The following is an 18,441-nucleotide window of genomic DNA, read 5'->3' as shown; positions in this document are numbered from 1 at the left end:
CCAACCCGTGGCCTCTGACCATCTGGGCAGGTGTGGGACCATGGGTGCACGCAGCCATTCCCTGGCCTTGGGACGCTCAGTGCCTGTTACTGGCTGTGGGGTAAAAATAAATAAATGTTGCTGTTGCTCAAGAGAGAGGAACGGGAGAAGAGAAGACAGAAGGCGAGGTCCCAAGGGAGGGTGTTGGGAGAGCGAGCCCTGCGTCAGGCCTCAGGTCTCCACCTGAGCATGAGGCGTTGCTGCGGGTTTCCCTGTTCTCAGCGGGGATGTGGCTGGCAGTGAGCGCCAGCGAGGGGCCGCAGAGGTGAATTTGATGATTCCTGTTCAAAATGGGGTAGCAAAGCTGGGTGAAGGCTGCGGAGGCCGGGTTGGTGCGGCAGCATGCTGCCGTTCGGTACTTGTGGGTTGATTTGCTGTTTTTTGGAGAAAAATTTTCAGTTTCAGAAAACAGCTTGACGGCATCATGGCAAAAAAAAAAAAAAAAAAAGAAAAAGAAAAATCCAGGCAACACGTAAGCCCTTGGCAGTGTTACTCGCAGCAGTAGTGCTGAGACAAAAGCTGAGACAAAGCCCTCAGCTCTGGCTTCTGGCAGAGCTGGAAAACCTGCAAAGCCCACGGCCATGCCAGCTCCCCACCAGCCTTCAGGATGTTCCTCAAAGCCTCCCTGGGTCCCCGAAGCAATTCAGGCTGACCTTTACGTAAAGACCAGGCTCCCGTAGGCAGCCGATTGCAGCATCCTTCGTGCGTGGGCTTTGCTGTGTTAATATAACCTGCTTCCAGTGGAGTTTTCAAAGAAAAAAAAAATATTCTAGGATTTTCCCATTTTCTCCAGCTTTTTGAAGAGAAAACCTTGTGCCAACACTGAGCATGGGGCTCAGGTTGATCCTGAGCATATCCTGGGAAGAAAAGTGGAAGTGAGGGTGCCCTGGGGTGCTGAGGGTGCCCAGGACGCTGGGCCCTGCTTTCAGCCCAGACCTGGTGCTGGTGCCCCAGCACCCCGGGGTACCCCAGCATCCCCGAGCCCCCCCAAATGCCCTGTGTGCCTCCAGGCTCCCTGGGACCCCGCTGCGAGGAGCACTGTCGCCCTCCCGTGGCACCGTCCTCCCGCTGCAATTAGTTCATTAATCTCGGCGTAATGAGGGAGCGAGGGGCTTGAGTGCCCCTGGGCAGGGCCCTGCTTGAGGGGTGTCGGCGGGGGGACCCCAGGGGGTTTCCCCCGGTCCCCGTGCTGCTGCCACCCATCCCCAGAGGCAGAGGAACCTGCGCCCCGATCCTTCGGGGGTCAAAGGGGAGCAGCTCCCTCCTGGCACCTCGTGCTCCTGGGGGCTGGAGGCGGAATGAAGGCCCTGGGCTGGCCCCAGCAGGATCGCAGAGCTCGCCGTGCTCTCCCACATCGCAGTTCGGGATCCCGGCTGGATCCCAGACCCAGCCTCGGGGCCATCAGTTCCACACACAGCTCTGCTCTTCGGGAGGGGTTCACTTGGGAACCCTGCTCTAAAGCCACGTCCGAGTGCCGGGGAGCCGCCCGGCCCTGGCAGCGGGTGCCATGCCCTCTCCTCGGCCCACGGAGGCAGAGCCTCGCCGCCGGCCTCCCCCCTGACAGCCCCCCTCTCCCCCAGCCTCCACGCTGTCCCAGCTGTCCGACAGCGGGCAGACCCTCAGCGAGGACAGCGGGGTGGACATCGGCGAGGTCGAGATGGGCGGCAAGGACAAGAGCCGGCAGCCGGTCCCCGGGAAAAGCCGAAGCCTCAAGGAGGCCGCCAGGAGCGAGGCGGCGGCAGAGGGGGCCTCCAAGCCGGTGAGGATGGGTCCGGGGTGCTCACGGGCCAGGGCCCCGTGGGAGGAGGGCTCCTGGGGCTGCTGTAGGGCAGAGCTGGTCCCCACCACCTCGTCCCACCGTGGTGCACGTGGTTGTGCTCCTTCTGCCTGCAGGCCGCAGCCCGCCTGGGGGGTTTCGATGGGTGATTTTATTTTTTAATGAGCTGAGGCAGCTCGCTGCTGGGAGGGCAGCCAGGAGCAGCTGAGAGGGGCACCGCAGGGCTGATTTACCCCATGTGGGTAAGTCCGATCCCTGCCAGCTCCAGCAAGCAGCCGCCTGGGACATAGCAGCGTTCCTGGCACTGAGGGGACATCTCCAGGGCAGTGTCCCACGGCTGAAGTCACCTGGCAGCCTGACACAGAGCAAATTGGCTGTGACACTGGGGATCAGAGGGCTGCTGTGCTCCTCCCCAGGCCCTTCCTGACCTGCCCCGGGTTGGGGTGGCTGCCAGGGGTCAGCATCTGTCCCCCTGCCGACCGAGGGAGCGTGGTGGGCAGATGGTGCCCGGCCTCCCTCGGCAGCCCTGCTGTCTGCCTGCAGCCGGGGCTCCTGGAGCCCACCTCGTGCCTGATCCGGGTGTCCAAGAGCGCGCCGACCCTGGGAATTGCCATCGAGGGTGGAGCGAACACGCGGCAGCCGCTGCCCCGCATCGTCACCATCCAGGTAGGGCAGGCTGAGGGTGGGTAAAGCTTGGCGCACATCCCACCCCTCTGCTCCCCGCTGGCCGGCAGGCTCAGCCACGGCAGCTGCAGCCCTGCCCCAGGGGGATTTTTGGGGATGGATCTGCCCCTCGATAGCCCCAAATGTCCCCAGTGCCAGAGCATCATTCTGCGGGGGGGGGATTTGCTGAGCAGAAGTGTTCATGTGCCATGGGTGATCCCATACCATAATGCGTGTCCTGGGAACTCAGGACTTGCTGCAGATGTGTTTGGGGGATCTGGGCAGCCCCCAGAGCTCAGCTGGCCTGCCAGATGTCTGGGAACCCTCTTTTTCTGCTCAGATCAGGATTGGGGAGGGGGAATGGTGGATGAGAGCTGAGGAACTGAGCCCACAGCCTCGTTCTCAGGAGCTGTCTCCTTGCACTGTTCCCCCTGCTGTTTACTTGGGGCAAAATTCACATTACAGCACCAGCAAGGCAGAGCTGAGCCTTGGTTGTTCTTGGCCATCCCAGCTGGCGCTGCCCTGTCAGCTGAAAGCCAGCGGTGTAGGGGCAAAGCCAAATTCCTCTCCTCTTCCCCAAAACCAAAACATTTCACTTGCATGATGTTAACGCTGACCCGGCAAGGACCAGACCCTGCCTTGTCTCCCCTCCCTGTGCCCAGAGCCGGCCGCGGCTCAGCCCTGGGCCGAGCGGGGGGATGCGGATCCATCCCGTGTCCCCCCACTAACCCCCCGTCCCTGCCGCAGCGCGGGGGCTCAGCGCACAACTGCGGGAAGCTGAAGGTGGGCCACGTCATCCTGGAGGTGAACGGCACCGGGCTGCGGGGCAAGGAGCACCGCGAGGCCGCCCGCATCATCGCCGAGGCCTTCAAGCTGAAGGAGAAGGACTACATCGACTTCCTCGTCACAGAGTTCAACGTCGCCCTGTAGGAGCCCGGCGAGAGCCTCCGGATGGGCACCAGAAGAGACACGGGGACACCCCCATGCCCTCCCCTGCCCCGCCGCCACGCACCCAGCTGGGACCCGCTGTCCCCACGGGGCCGTCCGGCCGTGGGGCAGGCTGAGGACGGGCACAGCTCAGCGCATGGCCTCCGCCGGGGCAGAGGCCGCATCCCCGCGGGGCCAGGCGTGGAGGGCGGCGAGGCTGGGGTGGGAAGAAGGACAGAGGAGGCTGAAAGGAGCCGGACACCGTGTAAATTGCTGGCGCTGTCGTTGTGTTCATACGGACAGAGCTTGTGCTTGTCGTTTTGCAATAAAGCTGTCGGGTTAAGAGGAGGCTGGTTTGGCCTGGCTTGGCTGGGCTCGGCTCAGCCCGGCTCGGCTCTGCTCGGTTTGGTTCAGCTGGGCTTGACTCAGCTTGGCTGGGCTTGGCTGGGCTCAGTTGGGCTTGGTTGGGCACGAATGGACTTGGCTTGGCTCTGCCTGACCCGGCTTGGCTCGGCCTGGCTGGGCTGGATTTGGCTGGGCTCAGTTCGGCTTGGCCTGGCTGGGCTCGGCTCGGATGGGCTCGGCTCAGCGCTGTTCGGCTCGGCCTGGCTGGGCTGGGCTGGGCTTGGCTGGGCTCCGTTCAGTTCAGTTCGGCTCGGCTCGGCTCGGCCCCCGCTGCGCCCCCGTTGGCGCCCCCAGGGCGCTGCAGGCGCTGCAGAAATTATGCCAATGAGCCGCTCTTCCGCCTCTGATTGGCCAGCTCCGGCGGGATATGCAAATCTACAAAGGGCGCGGCTTTATGCTAATCGCCCCCTGGCGGCGCGCTGCGATTGGCGGAAAGGGCCGAGGGGGGCGTGTCCGTGAGGAGCGCGGAGCCCCGCCCCCGCCGCCCAGCGCCGCGCTTTGTCCGGGTCGGGCCGGGCCGGAGGCGGCCGGGGGGGGGGCCGGGGGGCGCCGGGCCCCGCCCTGCAGGTGAGGGGGGGCGGGGGGGGGGCAGGTACCCGGGGGGGGGGGGGCGGGGTCCGGGTGCCCCCCCCCGGCTGCTCCCCGCTGGGGGTACCGGGGGCTGGGGGGAATTGGGGGCACGGGGCGGGGGGCGCCGGGGGGATCCCCGTGAGCGGCTCGGGGGGGCCGGGCGGGGCTGGGGCTGGAGGGATGCGGCTTGGGGGTCCCGGTGGGGGCGTTCATGGGGTCCTTGCTCCGGCTGCTGGGGGTCCTCAAAATCGCCACCGGGAGCGGTGCGAAGCCCCCCCGGGGGTTTGGGGTCCTTCCCCCCCCCCCCCCCCAGGGACGTCGCGGGGCCGCCCCCAGCTCGGTTCCTCCTTGGGGCTCCCGGGCTGGGGCGTGCTGAGCGCCGCCACCCCGCAGCGCCGTGCTGCCACCGCTGCCACCGCTGCCACCCACCAGCCCCCGCTGTGCCACCCTTGGGACCCGGCCCCGCCATCGCCCCCACCCCAAACCCGTCACCGGTGTCACCCACGGGACCCGCGCTGCGGGGGCCGGACGCCGCCCGCGTCCCCCTGCCCGACGTGGCCGGGGGTCCCGGTGCCGCCGGCTGCGGGGTGCCGGTGACAGCCCCACACGGCCACCCCATGGTTCGTCCATGGGTGAGAGCCCGCGGCTTTGTAGGGTGGGATGTGGGGATGGAGCTGCTCACCTGGCCCTACAGAGCTGGGCTTTGGCCACCCGCGGGGTTTTGGGGCCACCAGGGCACCCGCCGGGCCTCGAGCAGTGACACGGCCCCGTGATTTCGGCTTCTTTTTCCCAATGGAAGGAGCGCTACGGCAGCGGCGGGTCCCGTCCTCTCCCCTCCTTCAAGCTCACAAAAAGCTCTGGGGGCTTTAAAAAAAACAAGCCTCGTAACCCAGGAATTATCCCCTGCTGAAAACAGGCGGCCCGTTGCCGAGTTTCGGCCAGGAGGACTGCTTTGGACCTGCCTAAACCCCAAAAGAGGCTTTGGGTGGAAGTGCCAGCGGGGTGAGAGCAGGGACCCCGAAAACCCAGCTCCTCCTGCAGGTGGCTGGGACGGGGCCGGTGGGCATCGCCCTCGCTTTGCCCGTGCCGATGGGTGTTGCTCCCAGCCACAAACAGGTTTTATTTTCCTGCCGTGTGTGCCCGCCGTGCAGTGCCCCCGGGCTGTGCAGGGAGGCGAGATCGGTGCTTTTGGGTCCGAAAGCCGTGCTTTTGGAGGTCCTCGTGCTTCTGGGGGTCCTCGGCTCCAGGCGGGCTGCCGACGTGACCAGCTTTCTGTTTGGGACGCGCCGAGGTGCCGGTCCGGCACCACTGGGGGATCGCTGGGGTTAGTTTTTGGAGCTGCTGGTTTGCAACTGTCCCTGCTGTCGTGGGCCTGGAGCTCAGCCGAGCTGCTCGCCCTCAGCCCTTGCAAATGGGGCACGGGCACGTGAGGGCTCACCGGGGTCTCCTCTAAACCCCCCCCCCTGCTGCCTGCTGTCCCTGAGTCCCCTCCAGGCCCAACGTCCCCGCACCTTGGTCTGCTGGGGTGGGGATGGGGGCGATTCGGGTGCCTGTCCCCTCAGAGACCACTGCGGGGTCCCCGTGAACCCGGAGCTGCCCCCGCAGCCCTGCCTGCCTTGGGGTTAAAGCCCCCCCAGCCTCTCACCCTCCTGCCGTGCCCCTCGGCACGTCCCCACCGCGAAACGCGTCCCTTGGGGCGCAAGGGCAGATGTCCCTCCTCGCTCGGGGGACGTCACCTCCTCTCTGCATTGATGGGGATGGGGTCTCCGTGCCCCCCCTGTCCCCACAGCCCCCAAGGACGGCAGTGTTGGCCCCCCCCGGCTGGCACCGCGGCAGTAACCAAGCAGGAGCCGGGGCACGTCCTGGCGCGCTCGCAGGGGGGTAATTAATCCAGCCCGTTACTGTGTAATTAGTGGCACGCAGACGAGACCTTGCGCAAGCTCCTGCCTGCTATTGAAGCCGCAGCATGGCCCCGGGGGGGGGACATTTGGGACAGGGATGGTTTTGGGGTGCCGCGGGTGCCCTGGGGGCGGCTGCTCGTCGGTGACGGGCAGACCTGCGGCAGCGACCCCGCTCCGGTGCATCTGCTGGGGGAAAGCCTCTAATCCCAGCCCCAGCTCTGCAAATCCCCCAGCATAAATCCTGCTGTAGGTGCCTGGATGCTGTTTCTATGCAACCTCTGCTGCCCAGCACCGACCCGGTCATCCCAAAGCCAGGCAGAGCTCTGCCAGTCCTGCCTGCCCCCTCCGAGCCGTACGGGCACCGAGCAAACCCCAAGTCCTCCCTTAGGGTCCTGCAACCTTCCCGGGAAGGCCGCACGAGGCTTTTTCCTATATGCTGGCCAGGCAGCCCCGCTCTCCTTGCCCTGAGGCTCTTCCCCGTTCCCGCTGCCCGGGGAGGACGGGGATGCTGCGGGCTCTGCATCTTCTCAATGCGACTAAAGAGCAATTTTGGCTCCGGCCCCTCTCTCAGCTGGGACGTTTCCAAACGCAGATCCTGGCCCGCTTCCTGGCACGGAAAAAGAAAAGTGGCCTCGAGCCCCAGGGGGGAAGGGGAGCCCCAGAGCCCTGCGCCGCGAGGTGCCCTGGGGGGGTGCCGCCGTGTTGGGGCGCAGGGGGTTAAACCGGCCCCCTCCACCTTTTGGGGAGCCCCCTGGGCTGCTGACCCCCAGGTGCTGCTGGTTTCTGGGCTCTGATGGGCTGGGAGAGCTGCAGCTCCTCGTTGGTACCCGTGTTCATCACCTCCCCCCCTTCCCAGGCAGCACCCCCCCCCCCCGCACTGCCCACAGCTGCAGGTTTGGGGTTTATTTCTGAGTTCAGCCGCATTTATCACCTTTCCAGAAAGTCCACCACCAGATAGCATGATGGGAAGAGAGAAACCCCTTTTTTTTGAAACTTCCCTTTAAACGAGTCGCTAGCAGAGAAAAGCCTGGCCAAAAATGATGTGGCCCTGGACTCAGAAAACCACAAAGCAAACGAAAACAATCCCAAGTGTGTATGTGTGTAGAGTTTTAATCCCACTTGAAAGCTTGCATTTTGGACAAGGAGCCAAAGAGGAGCGTGGAAGCCTCAGCTCGGAGACCCTAAATCCTCTCTGCCCCTCTGCGTCCCCCTTGGGGCCGTCCCAAATGGTGCTTGGGGTGGGAGGGGATGTGGGGACGAGCGCTGCGGGGCTTCTGCCGGCCCTGCCCTTGTTCCCGTCCCATTCCCCCAGACCCCATGGGGTAGAGGTGTGGGGCTGGGACCCCCAGGCCCGGAGGGTGGGACCGGGGTGGTGACAGGGGACAGGGCTGTGACGCTGCCTGCGCTGCGTCGGCCCTATCCTGCTTTTCTTGGGGGTCAGCCTGGCTGAATTTTGGGGCCGCTTGTCCCCATCGGTGACATCGGGGAGGTCCTTGAAGACCTTCGGCCCCGTGGCAGCTGCCGATGGTGCCGGGCATCCCCGCTTCGCTTCGGCACCTCGCTCCCGGCTGGATTAGACACAAGAAGAGATTTTATTCCCCTGGCTGTGCCGGCAGAGGCGGTGCGGGGCTGGGCCGCGCCGCGCGGAGCCTGCTGGGCTGAGGGCGGCTGTGGCGGCCCGCAGGAAGCTCCGAGCACATTTCCGACTTGGGCGCAGGGCTCCCGGCCCCGGGGGGACGCGGCAGGGCTCTGGGTGCCGCCACGGGGACCTCACGGTGACGGGGACGCGCTGGGGTGGGTGTGTTGGGGGTGGGCTGCGAGTCCCCATCCCTGTTTGTGGTTCCTGCCTTCCCGCTTCGTGCCCGTCCCCAGCCCCGTGTGCGTCCCCAGCCCCGCAGCCGGGGGGCTCGGGTCCCACCTCCCCTTAGGAACTGGGCTGCTCCCAGGGCTGGGGGCTCCGTTCCAGCTGCTAGAAAAACCCCGGAGAGCCTCGTTCCCCCCCGCCGCGGCCAGGTTTTGTCCCGCTGCTGCTATGGGAACGCCAGGACACATCCTGCTTTTAGGGCCCCGGCGGAGCAAGCGCGCGGGGCCTCGGCGAGGCAGGATTTGGGTCCCCCCCTCCCAACCCCGCTCCCACCACGCTCGCTGCTCCTCGTCCCCAGCCCCATCCTGGACCTCGCTGCTGCGGGCTCGTGGCTGTTTTGGGTGGATCGGAGCACACGGGGGGCTTGTGTGGGGGTTGGGGGTCCCCAGGCCAGAGAAATGGGGCCGGGGCTGGTGTCCTGGGGGGGACGGGGATGAACGTGGGGGTGGCAGCGCGGGAAGGAGGTGATGGGATGGGGGGAGCACTGGAAACCCCCCCAGCGCGTTCCTTCCCCTGGGATGTGGTGTGCACACCCCAGGGTGCCACGGTCCCCACCATGGGGACGACTCCTGTCCCCGGGGACAGGGAAAGCCCCGGCAGCGGGTGACATCTCCGTGCGGGGAGGAGGGGGGACCTCGAACAGAGCCCGCTGTGTCCTGCTGAGCATCCTTCCCTCTCTCCCTCCAGGATGCTGCAGCGCTGAGCGCCGCGATGTGACCTACATTCACCGCAAGGAGGTCCCCAGCCCCGGCGGGCACCCGCCCCTCGCTGCCACCCTGCCATGAAGCGGCACAAGTGACAAGGGACAGCGTGGCACTCCGTGCCCTGCCCTGCCCTGCCGTGCCGTGCCGGCCATGGCCAGCTCAGCGCCGTGGCTGCGCTGGACGCAGACGGACCTGGGCACCGGCTGCGAGGAGCTGAAGCGCTGGGAGGAAGAGGAGGAGGAGGAGGAGGAGGAGGAGGAAGACTTTGAGAGACACATGGATGAGAACGGTGTCATCGGCCTGGAGGAGGATGGGCTGGTGGCTGTCAGCAGCCGGCCGGGGAGCTCCCGTTTCGGGGAGGCACCCGCCGGCAGCATGGACCTCAGCGACCTGCAGGACTCGGGCTCGGAGGAGTGGGGCCGGGAGGATGCCGGGAGCCCCCCATCGGGTGAGTCCTCTCCCGCTGCCCCAAAACCCTCGTGGGGGGGACCCGGGCGTCCCAGGACAGCAGGAGCTCACCCTGGGCAGCCAGGGGGGCGTGGGGACGGTGCGGGCTGGCTGGTGGCAGTGGCGCTTTGCAGGTGACGGCGAGGACCTGGACGAGGGGTCCCCAGTGGAGCCGGCTCGCTGGCACCCACGGCAGGACCTGACTGAGGAGGAGGAGGAGGAAGGGGAGGAGGAGGAGGAGCAGCGGGGCAGCTCCATGGAGGATGAGCGGCTGGAGGGGCCCTGGGGGGCAGAGAGCGATGGGGAGCTGCACCCCAAGGCAGGGCCCCTCCAGAAAGCCCCGTGTGTCACCACGGATGGCGGTGACACCTCAGGGGCTTCGGACACCAGCCCCGGCCCCGCCACCCCTCCAAGACGGCGCCGGGGCTGGGGCAGGGCCGGGGACACCCACGGGAGCCGCGGGCAGGGCTGGGGCCCCAGCCAGAGCCGCTCAGCGCCCCAAAACACCGCTGGCAGCAGGGCTGAGCCCAGCCCCAAGCCCGGCCCTTTGGGGAGCCCCCAAACCCCACGGCAGCACCAGAGGCCCCGGGTGCCCGAGCCCGGCCGGCTGTCGCGGTCCCTGAGCCCCCGGCGGCACGCCGGTGCCAAAAAGCCGAAGGAGGCCACCGAAGGGTGCCGGTACGGCCGGGGGCAGCTCAACCACCCCCTGCCCGACCTCTCCAAGGTGGAGGCGCGGGTGAAGTTCGACCAGAGCTACCGCCCGCCGCCCAGCAGAGCCCTGCCCGCCCGCACCAGGACCCCCGGCGGCCCCCTCATCCCCAAGTCCCCGGCCGAAATCGTCCGGGAGGTGCTGCTGAGCAGCGGGGAGGGGGCCCCGCCGCAGCCCCCCGTGCCCCCCGGCGTGCCGCAGGAGCTCAGGTCCCCCCGGCAGGCCACGGCGCTGGTGCAGCAGCTGCAGGTAAGGCCCAGTTCTCCCAGTTCGGGGCTGTACTGGGAGGGGCTGCGGGGGGACCTCGGGCCGCGAGCAGAACGGTGTGACCCCTCTGGGGAGCTGCGGCACGGGGGCGTTGGGTCTGGTCTCCTCTTCCCTGTCCTGCGAGGACCCAGCACCTCCAGGACTGGAGCCAGTGCTGCTCGTGTCCCACCTGGGCTGCTCGTGTCCCCCCCATCTCCTTGTGTCCCCCCCTGTCCCCTGGGAGGAGAGGGAGGCTCCCGTCCCCCCCACGCAGGGAAGTAAGGCCACATTCAGGGCCCCTTTCCCCCCCCCCCGCACTGGGATGCCTCCTGCCACCCCACCCCGGTGGCCGTCCCCATGACACGGGGACGTGTCCCCCCTCCCCTGGCTCCGCAGGACGACTACCACAAGCTGCTGACCAAGTACGCCGAGGCCGAAAACACCATCGACCAGCTGCGGCTGGGCGCCAAGGTGGGTGCTGGGTGGGACCCGAGGGGACACGCGGCGGTGGCACTGCCCGAGGGGACACGTGGTGGTGGCCCTGCTGGAGGGGACATGCGGTGGTGGCCCTGCTGGAGGGGACACGCAGCGGTGGCAGCGGTGCAGCTGCGCAGCGCCTCCCCTGCGGCCCCCGCGCCTTCCTCCCCCAGCCGCGCTCTTCCTCCCGATGGAGCTGCGGTTGAGGAGGGGTGGCGGTGGGGACGGTGACAGCGCTGTCACCGCAGCGAGTCACCCTTCCTCCCTGCGCCGGGGCGGTGCCAAAACCTCCCCAAAATGGCCGGGGAGGCTGCTGCAGGGCACCAAAATGGCAGGAAGCGCCGGCGGGGCCGGGGATGTCCCCGTGTCCTCCCGCGCTGAGGCAGGGCACCCGGCGGTGCTCAGGGTGCCACGGGGGTCCGGGGGGCACCCATGGGTGCGACGCTGCGCTCCCAGGCCCTCACTCAGAGGGGCTCCATGCCTCAAAGACCGGGTGCCGTCCCCGTGGCACCTTCGTGTCGGGGTTTGGGGTTTGGGGTGCTCTCCTCGGGGTGCCCGAGCCGTCTGTCCCGGCCCAGGTGAGCCTGTACGCCGACCCGCCGCGCGCCAGCCGCAGCGCCCACGCCGGCACCCTGGGCAGCGGCTGCAGGGTGATGGCCTTCAGCATCCCGCGGGCCAGCACGGCCACCGTCAGCACGGCCCCGAACCCGAATCCGGCCCCGAACCCGAAGCCGGCCCCGACCCCGCCGCTCTCGGTGGATGGAGGTGGGTTGAGCGCTGGGAGGGTCGGCCATGACCCAAACCCATCGGGGCCCACGGCTTGCCCCAGAGAGGGGGAAGCAGTGCCGGGGGGGGTCACCCCAGCAGCATCACCTTGTGCTTATTGCAGATCTGGGACCGGCCGAATGGGGGGCGTCGCAGCGGCCCCGCTCGCCCCTCTCCTCCTCGGGGGGCTGCCCCACGTGCGCGGGGCAGTGCCGGTGCCCGGGGCCCCAGCTCACGCGGACGCTGGCGGGGCAGACCCGCAAGCTTCAGGCACAGGCAAGTCCCGGGTGGCCGTGGGGTGGGGGGGGCAGACCTGGACCCTCCAGCAGGAGCACGGAGCGGGCTCGTACCCCGGCTCAGCCCCTGCTCTCCCAACCAGGTGGAGTCCTTCGAGGGCTGGGTGAGGGCAGGGAGCGCGGCGCCGCAGGAGCAGCTCCAGGTGCGTCCTTCCTAGGGCCGCGCGGGTGTCCGGGCTGGCTGAGCCCCTCGCTTTTACCCCCCTGCTGTCCCCGGGGGGGTTCTGTCCCTTGCCGGGAGAGGCAGGGTGCAGCCCCAGCGCTGAGGGGGGTTTCGGGGCTGCGTGGGGCCGAGCTCTCAGGCTGCCTTTTCGCTGCAGCGGTTCAGGCGGCTGAAGGAGACGCAGGACGCGCTGGAGCGGGCGTACCTGCGGGCACGGGAGGAGCACGGGCGGCAGCGGCAGCGCCCCGCAGCCTCGGGGGACTTCGACCCGGAGCGGTGAGCGGTTCGGCATGGGGCACACGGGGGGGTTCCTGGGGTTGTGCTGCTTAATTCGCCCCCGGCTGTGGGGTGGGAGCGCTCTGCTGGGCTCCTGCTCGTTGGTTCTGGCTGTGTGTATTTGCTGGGGGTGCCGGTGACCTGCCACCCCGTCCCAGCCAGCCGCACCCCAACCCCACTGCTCCAAGCCCTTTGCAGGAGCAGCCCCCCCCAGGCTCGGTGTCCCTCGGGTACTGATGGGTGCTGTCTTTCAGCGCGGTGGAAGGGGAAATATTCTGCCTGGGGATGCGCCTGGAGGAGCTGAAGGAGCGGCTGGAGTGGGCAGCACGCCCCCCGGGCTCCCCGTGCCCCCAGCTGAGCCCAGCGGTGACCGAGGCTCCCCCCGGCACCCAGGGGACATCGGGGGATGGCGAGGTGGTGGCAGGGGGGCTGTCCCGGCCCCTCTGGCACAAGCAGCTCCGAGCGGAGGATGACTTTGGGGACCTGCTGGAGCAGTAAGTGCCCCTCATGGGGGTGTGGGGGGACAGCTCCCGGCACCCCAAACCCACCCGCTCCTGCCTGCGCCTCTCGCAGCTACCAGCACTTCAAGTCCTTGCCGGCATCGCTGAGCCTGGAGCACCTGAGCCTGGCGGGCAGCGGCTCCCTGGAGGAGGCGGATGGCCCTGTGGCAGGGGACGTTGGCCCCAGGCAGGTCCCCTGCAGGGCACGGTCACTGGAGGAGGGGACCGACCTCGAGACCTCCCCCTCGTAAGTGCTGCGGGAGCACGGAGGCCCCGGCAGGGCGAGCGCGAGGGCCTGGGGAGGGGTTGTGTCTCGAAGCAAGCTGGCTGCCCGTGCTCCCCATGTGGCTTTATAGGTTGAGTGTGTTTAGGAGACGTTGGACATCGTTTGTTTGGTGTGCTGGGTGTGGGCGCACGGGGATTGAATCCCTTTGGAGACCAGCTGGCTCACGTGGTCCTCACCGGCATCGATAGGCTTCAGGGTTAACAGCCTCCGTGGGGCACCTGGCTGCTCGGCCCCACTCCTCATCCTCTGCCCTCTCCCCACAGGCGCCCCCCCGCAGAGGAGAGCAGCGCCGCTGCCCCACGGGGACCCCCTGCGGCCGGAGGGGACGCGTGGCCACCACCAGGAGCCCCCAGCTGCCCCCCGGCCGCCACCACCGGTGCTCCCCGAGCCTCTGCCACCACGGGCGCCCCTGTCCCGGCACAGCAGCGGGGCGGGCACCGCTGCCACCCAGCGCCGTCCCCTCAAGCCCTGCCGCCAGGTGAGCGCTGGGGGTGGTGGGTCCCCGCTGGCCGTCACCCTGCCGGGGTCTCCCAGGGGTGCGCGGCACCAATCCTGCTCCCATTGCAGGAGCAGCGCATGGTGTCGCCGGAGACGGACAGCGGTTTCGTGGGCTCGGAGGCCAGCCGCGTGTCCCCGCTGGTGCGCACCCCCGAGCATCGTCCCCTGGGCACCGGGTACGGCCCTGGCACCGGCTGCTTGCTCCGTCCGATGGGGTTTGGGGCACGGGAGGGCAGCGGGGGGGGGGGGAGAGAGGCGGAGGGGAGCAGGGAAAAGGGGGGCTGGGGGGTTTGGGGTGTGGGTGGGATGTGGGGGGCTGTCTCCATGCCCTGTCCCTCCCCAGGACGCCAGGCTCACTGGGACCACCAGCCCCGATCCCTGCACCCCTCCGTCCTCCGCAGAAGAAGGATGCACAGCCGCTGCCCCGCGAGAAGGCGCCGATGGGCACCTACCCGTCCCCCAGGCACCTTTCCCCCCGGGGCGGCGTTGGGGGGCCCAGCCTGCCCCCCAGCACCGCCTCGCACAGCAGCTCCCCCCCGCGCTGGGCCGAGAGCCTGGGCAGCGAGCTGGGACCCGACGGTGACGGCGGCGAGCAGCCAGCACCCGGCGCTGCCCCGCGCCCCCCGCCGCCGCCTTCACCGCCTCCTGCCTGCTCCCCAGCTCGCAGCGACTCGGAGGGGGGGGGCAGGAGCTGCGCCAGCGCCTGCGGCCCCCTGCTCGGGGGGGGCACCGCCTCGCCGTCCCCTGCCCCGGCTCCCTGCGACCTGCTGGGCTCCCGCGTGGAGCGCGAGTGAGTTGGGACGAGGTGCGGGGTGCAAACGGGAAGCGGGTCCCTGAGTTTATTCCTCGGGTTGGTGGGTTTTTTTTGGGCGGGGGGAGCTGGGCGTGGGAGAGCGGCTCCTGGGTAGGGCTGAGACCGGCAAACTCGTGACACGTGTGGGCTGGCCCAGCTCTGCGGGCACGCCAGCCCCAGTCTCATTTTGAGGGTGGGCATCAGCCGTGTCCCGTGGTGGTTATGGGGACGGGTTGTGGCGCTGGGGCTGGGGATGGGGCTGGCAGCCCCCCCTCACCGTGCCTGTCCCCCGCAGCCGGGCCATCCGGGCGCTGCGGGACGAGGTGTGGCGGCTGCGGCGGAGGCTGGAGGAGAGCCTGCGTCGGTCCCGCAGCTACCCCGAGGGCAAGGCCGCCCCGCGGAGCGCCCAGGCCAGGAGGCAGCCGGCAGCGAGCGGACCCTCGTCCCCCCGGGACGCAGCGCCCACGGGGTAGGTGGCACGGCAGAGCCCGGCTTTTCCCCAAATGACAGCGGGACCCAAGCCCGTCCCGATAGTGCTGTGGGACCTCGGGAGGGGGACAGCAGCCTGGCCGTGGGTGGGGTGGGGAGGGGACACACGGGGGTCCCCAGGGATGCCGTGAGAGGGGGGTCAGGTCCTTTGAGGTGCCCCCCTCCCAGCAGCACCACGCCGGGGGTCACAAACACCCCAATTTTCTCCCCGTGCCTCTGCTGCCGAAGTCTGGGCCCTGCTGCGGACCCGGCTGACAGCTCCGTGCCCTCCACAGGGAGCTGAGCCCCCCGGCACGGGGCAGGGTGGCCCCCGCCGCTGTGACAAGGGGCAGGTCGGCATCGCTGCCGCGGGACGGGACCGAGCTGGACCTCAGTGAGTGGGGACCGTGTTGGGGCGGAGGGGGCGGTGGAGAGGGGCTGCTGGCTGGGCCAGGGGGACCAAGGGGACCGGGCACGTCCCGGTGACCCCATGGGACCCAGCACGGCCCACGGCCAGATCCTGTGACCAGCCCCACTTCGTTCCCTGCAGGCTCCGAGTCGGGCCGCTCGCTGGCTGGGCACGGGGACGGGCGGCACCGGGGCACCCCAGCTACACAGAAGCGCTCTCGGAGTCCCCCGGGCATGGGGACGGTGCGGGGGCAGTACACAGGTGGGTGCCGGGCAGGCTGACCCCACACGGCGGGTGATGGGGTGCTGCCGTACCCTGGCCGTGCTGACACTGGGATTTGCAGGGACGCGGTACCAGGTGCCACCGCCCGCCACCCCGGCACCCCGAGGAGAGCCGAGCACCCCGGGGTGCCCCCAGTGCTGCGGGAGCAGGACGGCATCGGGTGAGCATCCCTGGCCCATTCTGGCTGCTTCCCAAGCCTGTTAACTAATGACTTCAGGCATTAATTACGTAATGCACAGGGAGCTGGGGTTGCCCCTTGGCCGGACCCGATGGCAGAGCCGTGGGTTCCTGCGGGGAGATGGCTTTGGTGCCCGCCACGCTCCCTGCTGCGCTCTTCCCAAAGTGCCTCGTGCCTTCTCCGTGTGTTATTTTCTGGACGTGTTTCCTCCCTCTCCCTGCAGCCGGTTCCCCGGCGGGCGACGCCGTGCGGCAGCCCCGGCAGAGCACCCCCAGGACACGGCGCTGCCCCACGTGCCGGGCACCCCGGGCTGTCCCCACGCCTGGCAGCAGGGACGGAGCCGCGCACGGTGCGTGGCAGGGGCTGGTCCAGCTCCGGGGGGGGGGGGGGGACAGGGACAGGGGACACCCCCTCCATTAACCCCAGCACCTTTCTCCCCACAGCAGAGCTTGGCACCGACGCCGCGTCCTCGCCGGGCTCCCGTCCCCATCCCCGAGCCGAGCCGCCGGAGCAGCCGGGACTGTGGTACCTGGCGGGCGGCCCCCCCGTCGGCTACCTCGCCCCCGTCCCCCTCGTGCCTTACGCGCCCCCCCTGCTGTAAGGATGCTCTGCACCGGGGGGGGGGAGAGGCCGGATTGTCCCGGGGGGGCTGTGAGCCCCCCAGGGCTGCCCCACGTCCCCTGGCGTGGCCACGGACCCCAGGCACCGGGGCTGGGCTGTGGGAGCGGGGTCCCAGCAACTTCTGGGGGGGCTGAGGTGTTGGGGGGGGGGGGGAGATGGGTGAGGTTTGGGGGGATTTAAAAAAAATAGAGGGGAGCAGACTGCGGGGGTGCAAAGCTGTGCGATGTCCCCATGCGATGACCCCTTCTTCTTCTTCTTCTTCCTCCCCCCAGCTACTGCTCCCCGGCCGTACCTACCTCAGCCCCGGCCCCCCCGCAGCGCCCCCCCCTCGGCCTGCCCCTCGCCGACCTGGAGGAGCTGCAGCGGTCGCTGGGCCGCGCCGTGGAGGCCGCGCAGCGCGCCAGGCTCACCACCAAGAGGATGGGCCGCTCGCTGGCCTCCGAGCTGAGCAGGGCGCGGGGCCTGCGGGGGTCCTGCCTCTTCTGAGGGCCCCCCCGGCCCGTCTCTGGGGCAGGAGGACGAGGAGGATGAGGAGGAGGAAGGCTGTCCTCCCATCAGCATCCCCGCAGTGGATGCTCGCCACGAGATCTGGAGCCGGAGGCACCTCCATGGGGCTCTGGAGCTGCCCCAGCCCCGTCCTGCTCGCTTTATTCCTCCCCTCCTGCACCGCAGGGCCCTCTGTCTGTCTGTCCACCCGTCCGTCTGTCCGTGCTGCAGGAAGGGGTGAGGCCACGCACACACCGCGCCGAGGGCACAGCCCCCCCAGGGGGACGTGTCCGTGGGGCTGCCCCGAGCTGGGCACCCCGTGGCGACGCTTGGACTTTGTGTAGGCCCTACCATAACACGGGGCCAGGCCCCATTTGCGGCTGCGTTTACCCCGGTGCCATGCCCGTGCAGAATTAGCCATTTTTTTTTGCAGCCACGTCTCGCTGTTTTGACCATTCCAGCTGTTTTTAGGGTTTTTTATGGTACGTTGCAGCTCACCAGCTGCCCCCAGACCTCGCCCCAGCAGCGCCCGCACTTAACCCCCACCCTGCTGTGTCGCGAGCCTCTCTTTTGGGTCCAAACCTGGGGTTTTTAGGTACTGTCCCTGCATTCCAGCCCCTTTGGGCACCCTCCTGGGGCTCAGCCCCCGCAGCTCAGCTCTCCTGCCCTGTGCTTTCTGCTCTGCCTCCAGTCCTGCCCGGCAAAGCGCCACGCTCCCGCTTTGTGTGGCTTTCCCCAGGCTCCGGTAGGGCTGTTGGCTGTACAATAGGTCTGTGTGTATAGGTATCTATTTATAGGTACGTATATGCGGTTCCTTTTTAATTTCCAGCAGGATCCCGAGGGCATTCGAGGGCTTTTCCCGTAATTTATTGCTGCAGCTCTGAAGCGGCCCCTGAGCAGGTGTCTGGCGGTGGGGATGGGGGTACCGGGGGGTCTCTGGGGTCTGGCACTGCACGTGGCTGCCTGTGCCCGTGTCCAGGCAGAAAAAGAAGGTATTTAGTGTTTTCCTTGGGATTTCCAGGGAAAGTGGGCTGGTAGAAGGAAATGAGTCCGGTGAGACCCAGACGTGGGCAGGATGCGGCCCCGAGGCGGTCCCAGGTGGTTTTATAATAAGATAACATCTGATTTTTAGCAAAATGGTTGGGATCAGACACCTTGTGCAGCAGCACGAGCTCCCCAACGAGGTCCTGTCCCCAGGTTGGGGACAGCCAAAACCCCCTCCAGCCCCCACCCTCCCTGCTCAGAGCCCCCCACCTATGTTTGTGTAGGACCTACCTGAACTGCCCGCCTCAAGCTTATTTATTGTTGAACTTTCTCATACAAAGACCCGTTTCAGGGGGGATCGCTCATGCCCAAGGCGACTTTACTCAGGTTGGGAGCCTCCCCGAGGGCTTGCAAAGCCACCAAACCCCTGTCCCGTTCCTGGGGCCACCCCATGGGGCCAGGGTCAGGCTCTGCAGGCATTGCCACGGTGCCCAAGCAGAGCCTTCAGGTCGGGGGGATGCCCCCAGCCTGGCTTCAAAGAGTCTGAAATGCAGCGGCAAGGAGCAAAGATGTCGTTTTTTCCCCACATTTCCTATTTTGTGATACCCAACAGAGCCATCCAGATGGTATTTTGTAATAAGATAATTGCCTATTTTTTAACGAAATAAACACGGTTGTTTTGCTTCTGGTTTTCCCTCTTGTTTTTA

At 67.9% G+C, this 18,441-nt stretch overlaps 2 protein-coding genes across 3 annotated transcripts in view; both read left to right on the top strand.

Annotated features, from left to right (window-relative positions):
• Positions 1–3,749, top strand: part of WHRN (whirlin) — a 50,984-nt gene extending 47,235 nt beyond the window's left edge. For both annotated transcript variants that reach the window (XM_040531777.1, XM_040531776.1), the window contains 3 exons: positions 1,620–1,798; positions 2,360–2,482; positions 3,227–3,749. In XM_040531777.1, the coding sequence (XP_040387711.1) occupies positions 1,620–1,798; positions 2,360–2,482; positions 3,227–3,409 (485 nt within the window). In that variant the 3' untranslated portion in view covers positions 3,410–3,749. The remainder of the gene's footprint in view (positions 1–1,619; positions 1,799–2,359; positions 2,483–3,226) is intronic.
• Positions 3,750–7,921: 4,172 nt separating this feature from the next.
• Positions 7,922–18,417, top strand: AKNA (AT-hook transcription factor). The gene is made up of 20 exons (XM_040531880.1): positions 7,922–8,076; positions 8,834–9,298; positions 9,432–10,255; positions 10,649–10,723; positions 11,308–11,494; positions 11,619–11,770; positions 11,874–11,933; positions 12,111–12,229; positions 12,484–12,723; positions 12,803–12,976; positions 13,280–13,493; positions 13,583–13,689; positions 13,857–14,303; positions 14,602–14,775; positions 15,071–15,168; positions 15,325–15,444; positions 15,527–15,625; positions 15,867–15,992; positions 16,087–16,240; positions 16,537–18,417. The coding sequence occupies exons 2-20, from the start codon at positions 9,001–9,003 to the stop codon at positions 16,748–16,750; spliced, it is 3,882 nt and encodes a 1,293-aa protein (XP_040387814.1). The 5' UTR covers positions 7,922–8,076; positions 8,834–9,000; the 3' UTR covers positions 16,751–18,417.
• Positions 18,418–18,441: the final 24 nt, after the last annotated feature.

Source organism: Cygnus olor, chromosome 19 (assembly GCF_009769625.2).
Source record: "Cygnus olor isolate bCygOlo1 chromosome 19, bCygOlo1.pri.v2, whole genome shotgun sequence".
Lineage (NCBI taxonomy): Eukaryota > Metazoa > Chordata > Aves > Anseriformes > Anatidae > Cygnus > Cygnus olor.
This window is presented reverse-complemented; position numbering and strand designations above follow the sequence as displayed.

Excerpts from the sequence above, each read along its gene's own strand:
- AKNA (XM_040531880.1), top strand. The coding sequence starts at position 9,001 with ATGGCCAGCTCAGCGCCGTGGCTGCGCTGGACGCAGACGGACCTGGGC. Across the intron at positions 10,724-11,307 it reads AGCTGCGGCTGGGCGCCAAG|GTGAGCCTGTACGCCGACCC; the intron begins GTGGGTGCTGGG and ends GTCCCGGCCCAG. Across the intron at positions 14,776-15,070 it reads CGGGACGCAGCGCCCACGGG|GGAGCTGAGCCCCCCGGCAC; the intron begins GTAGGTGGCACG and ends TGCCCTCCACAG.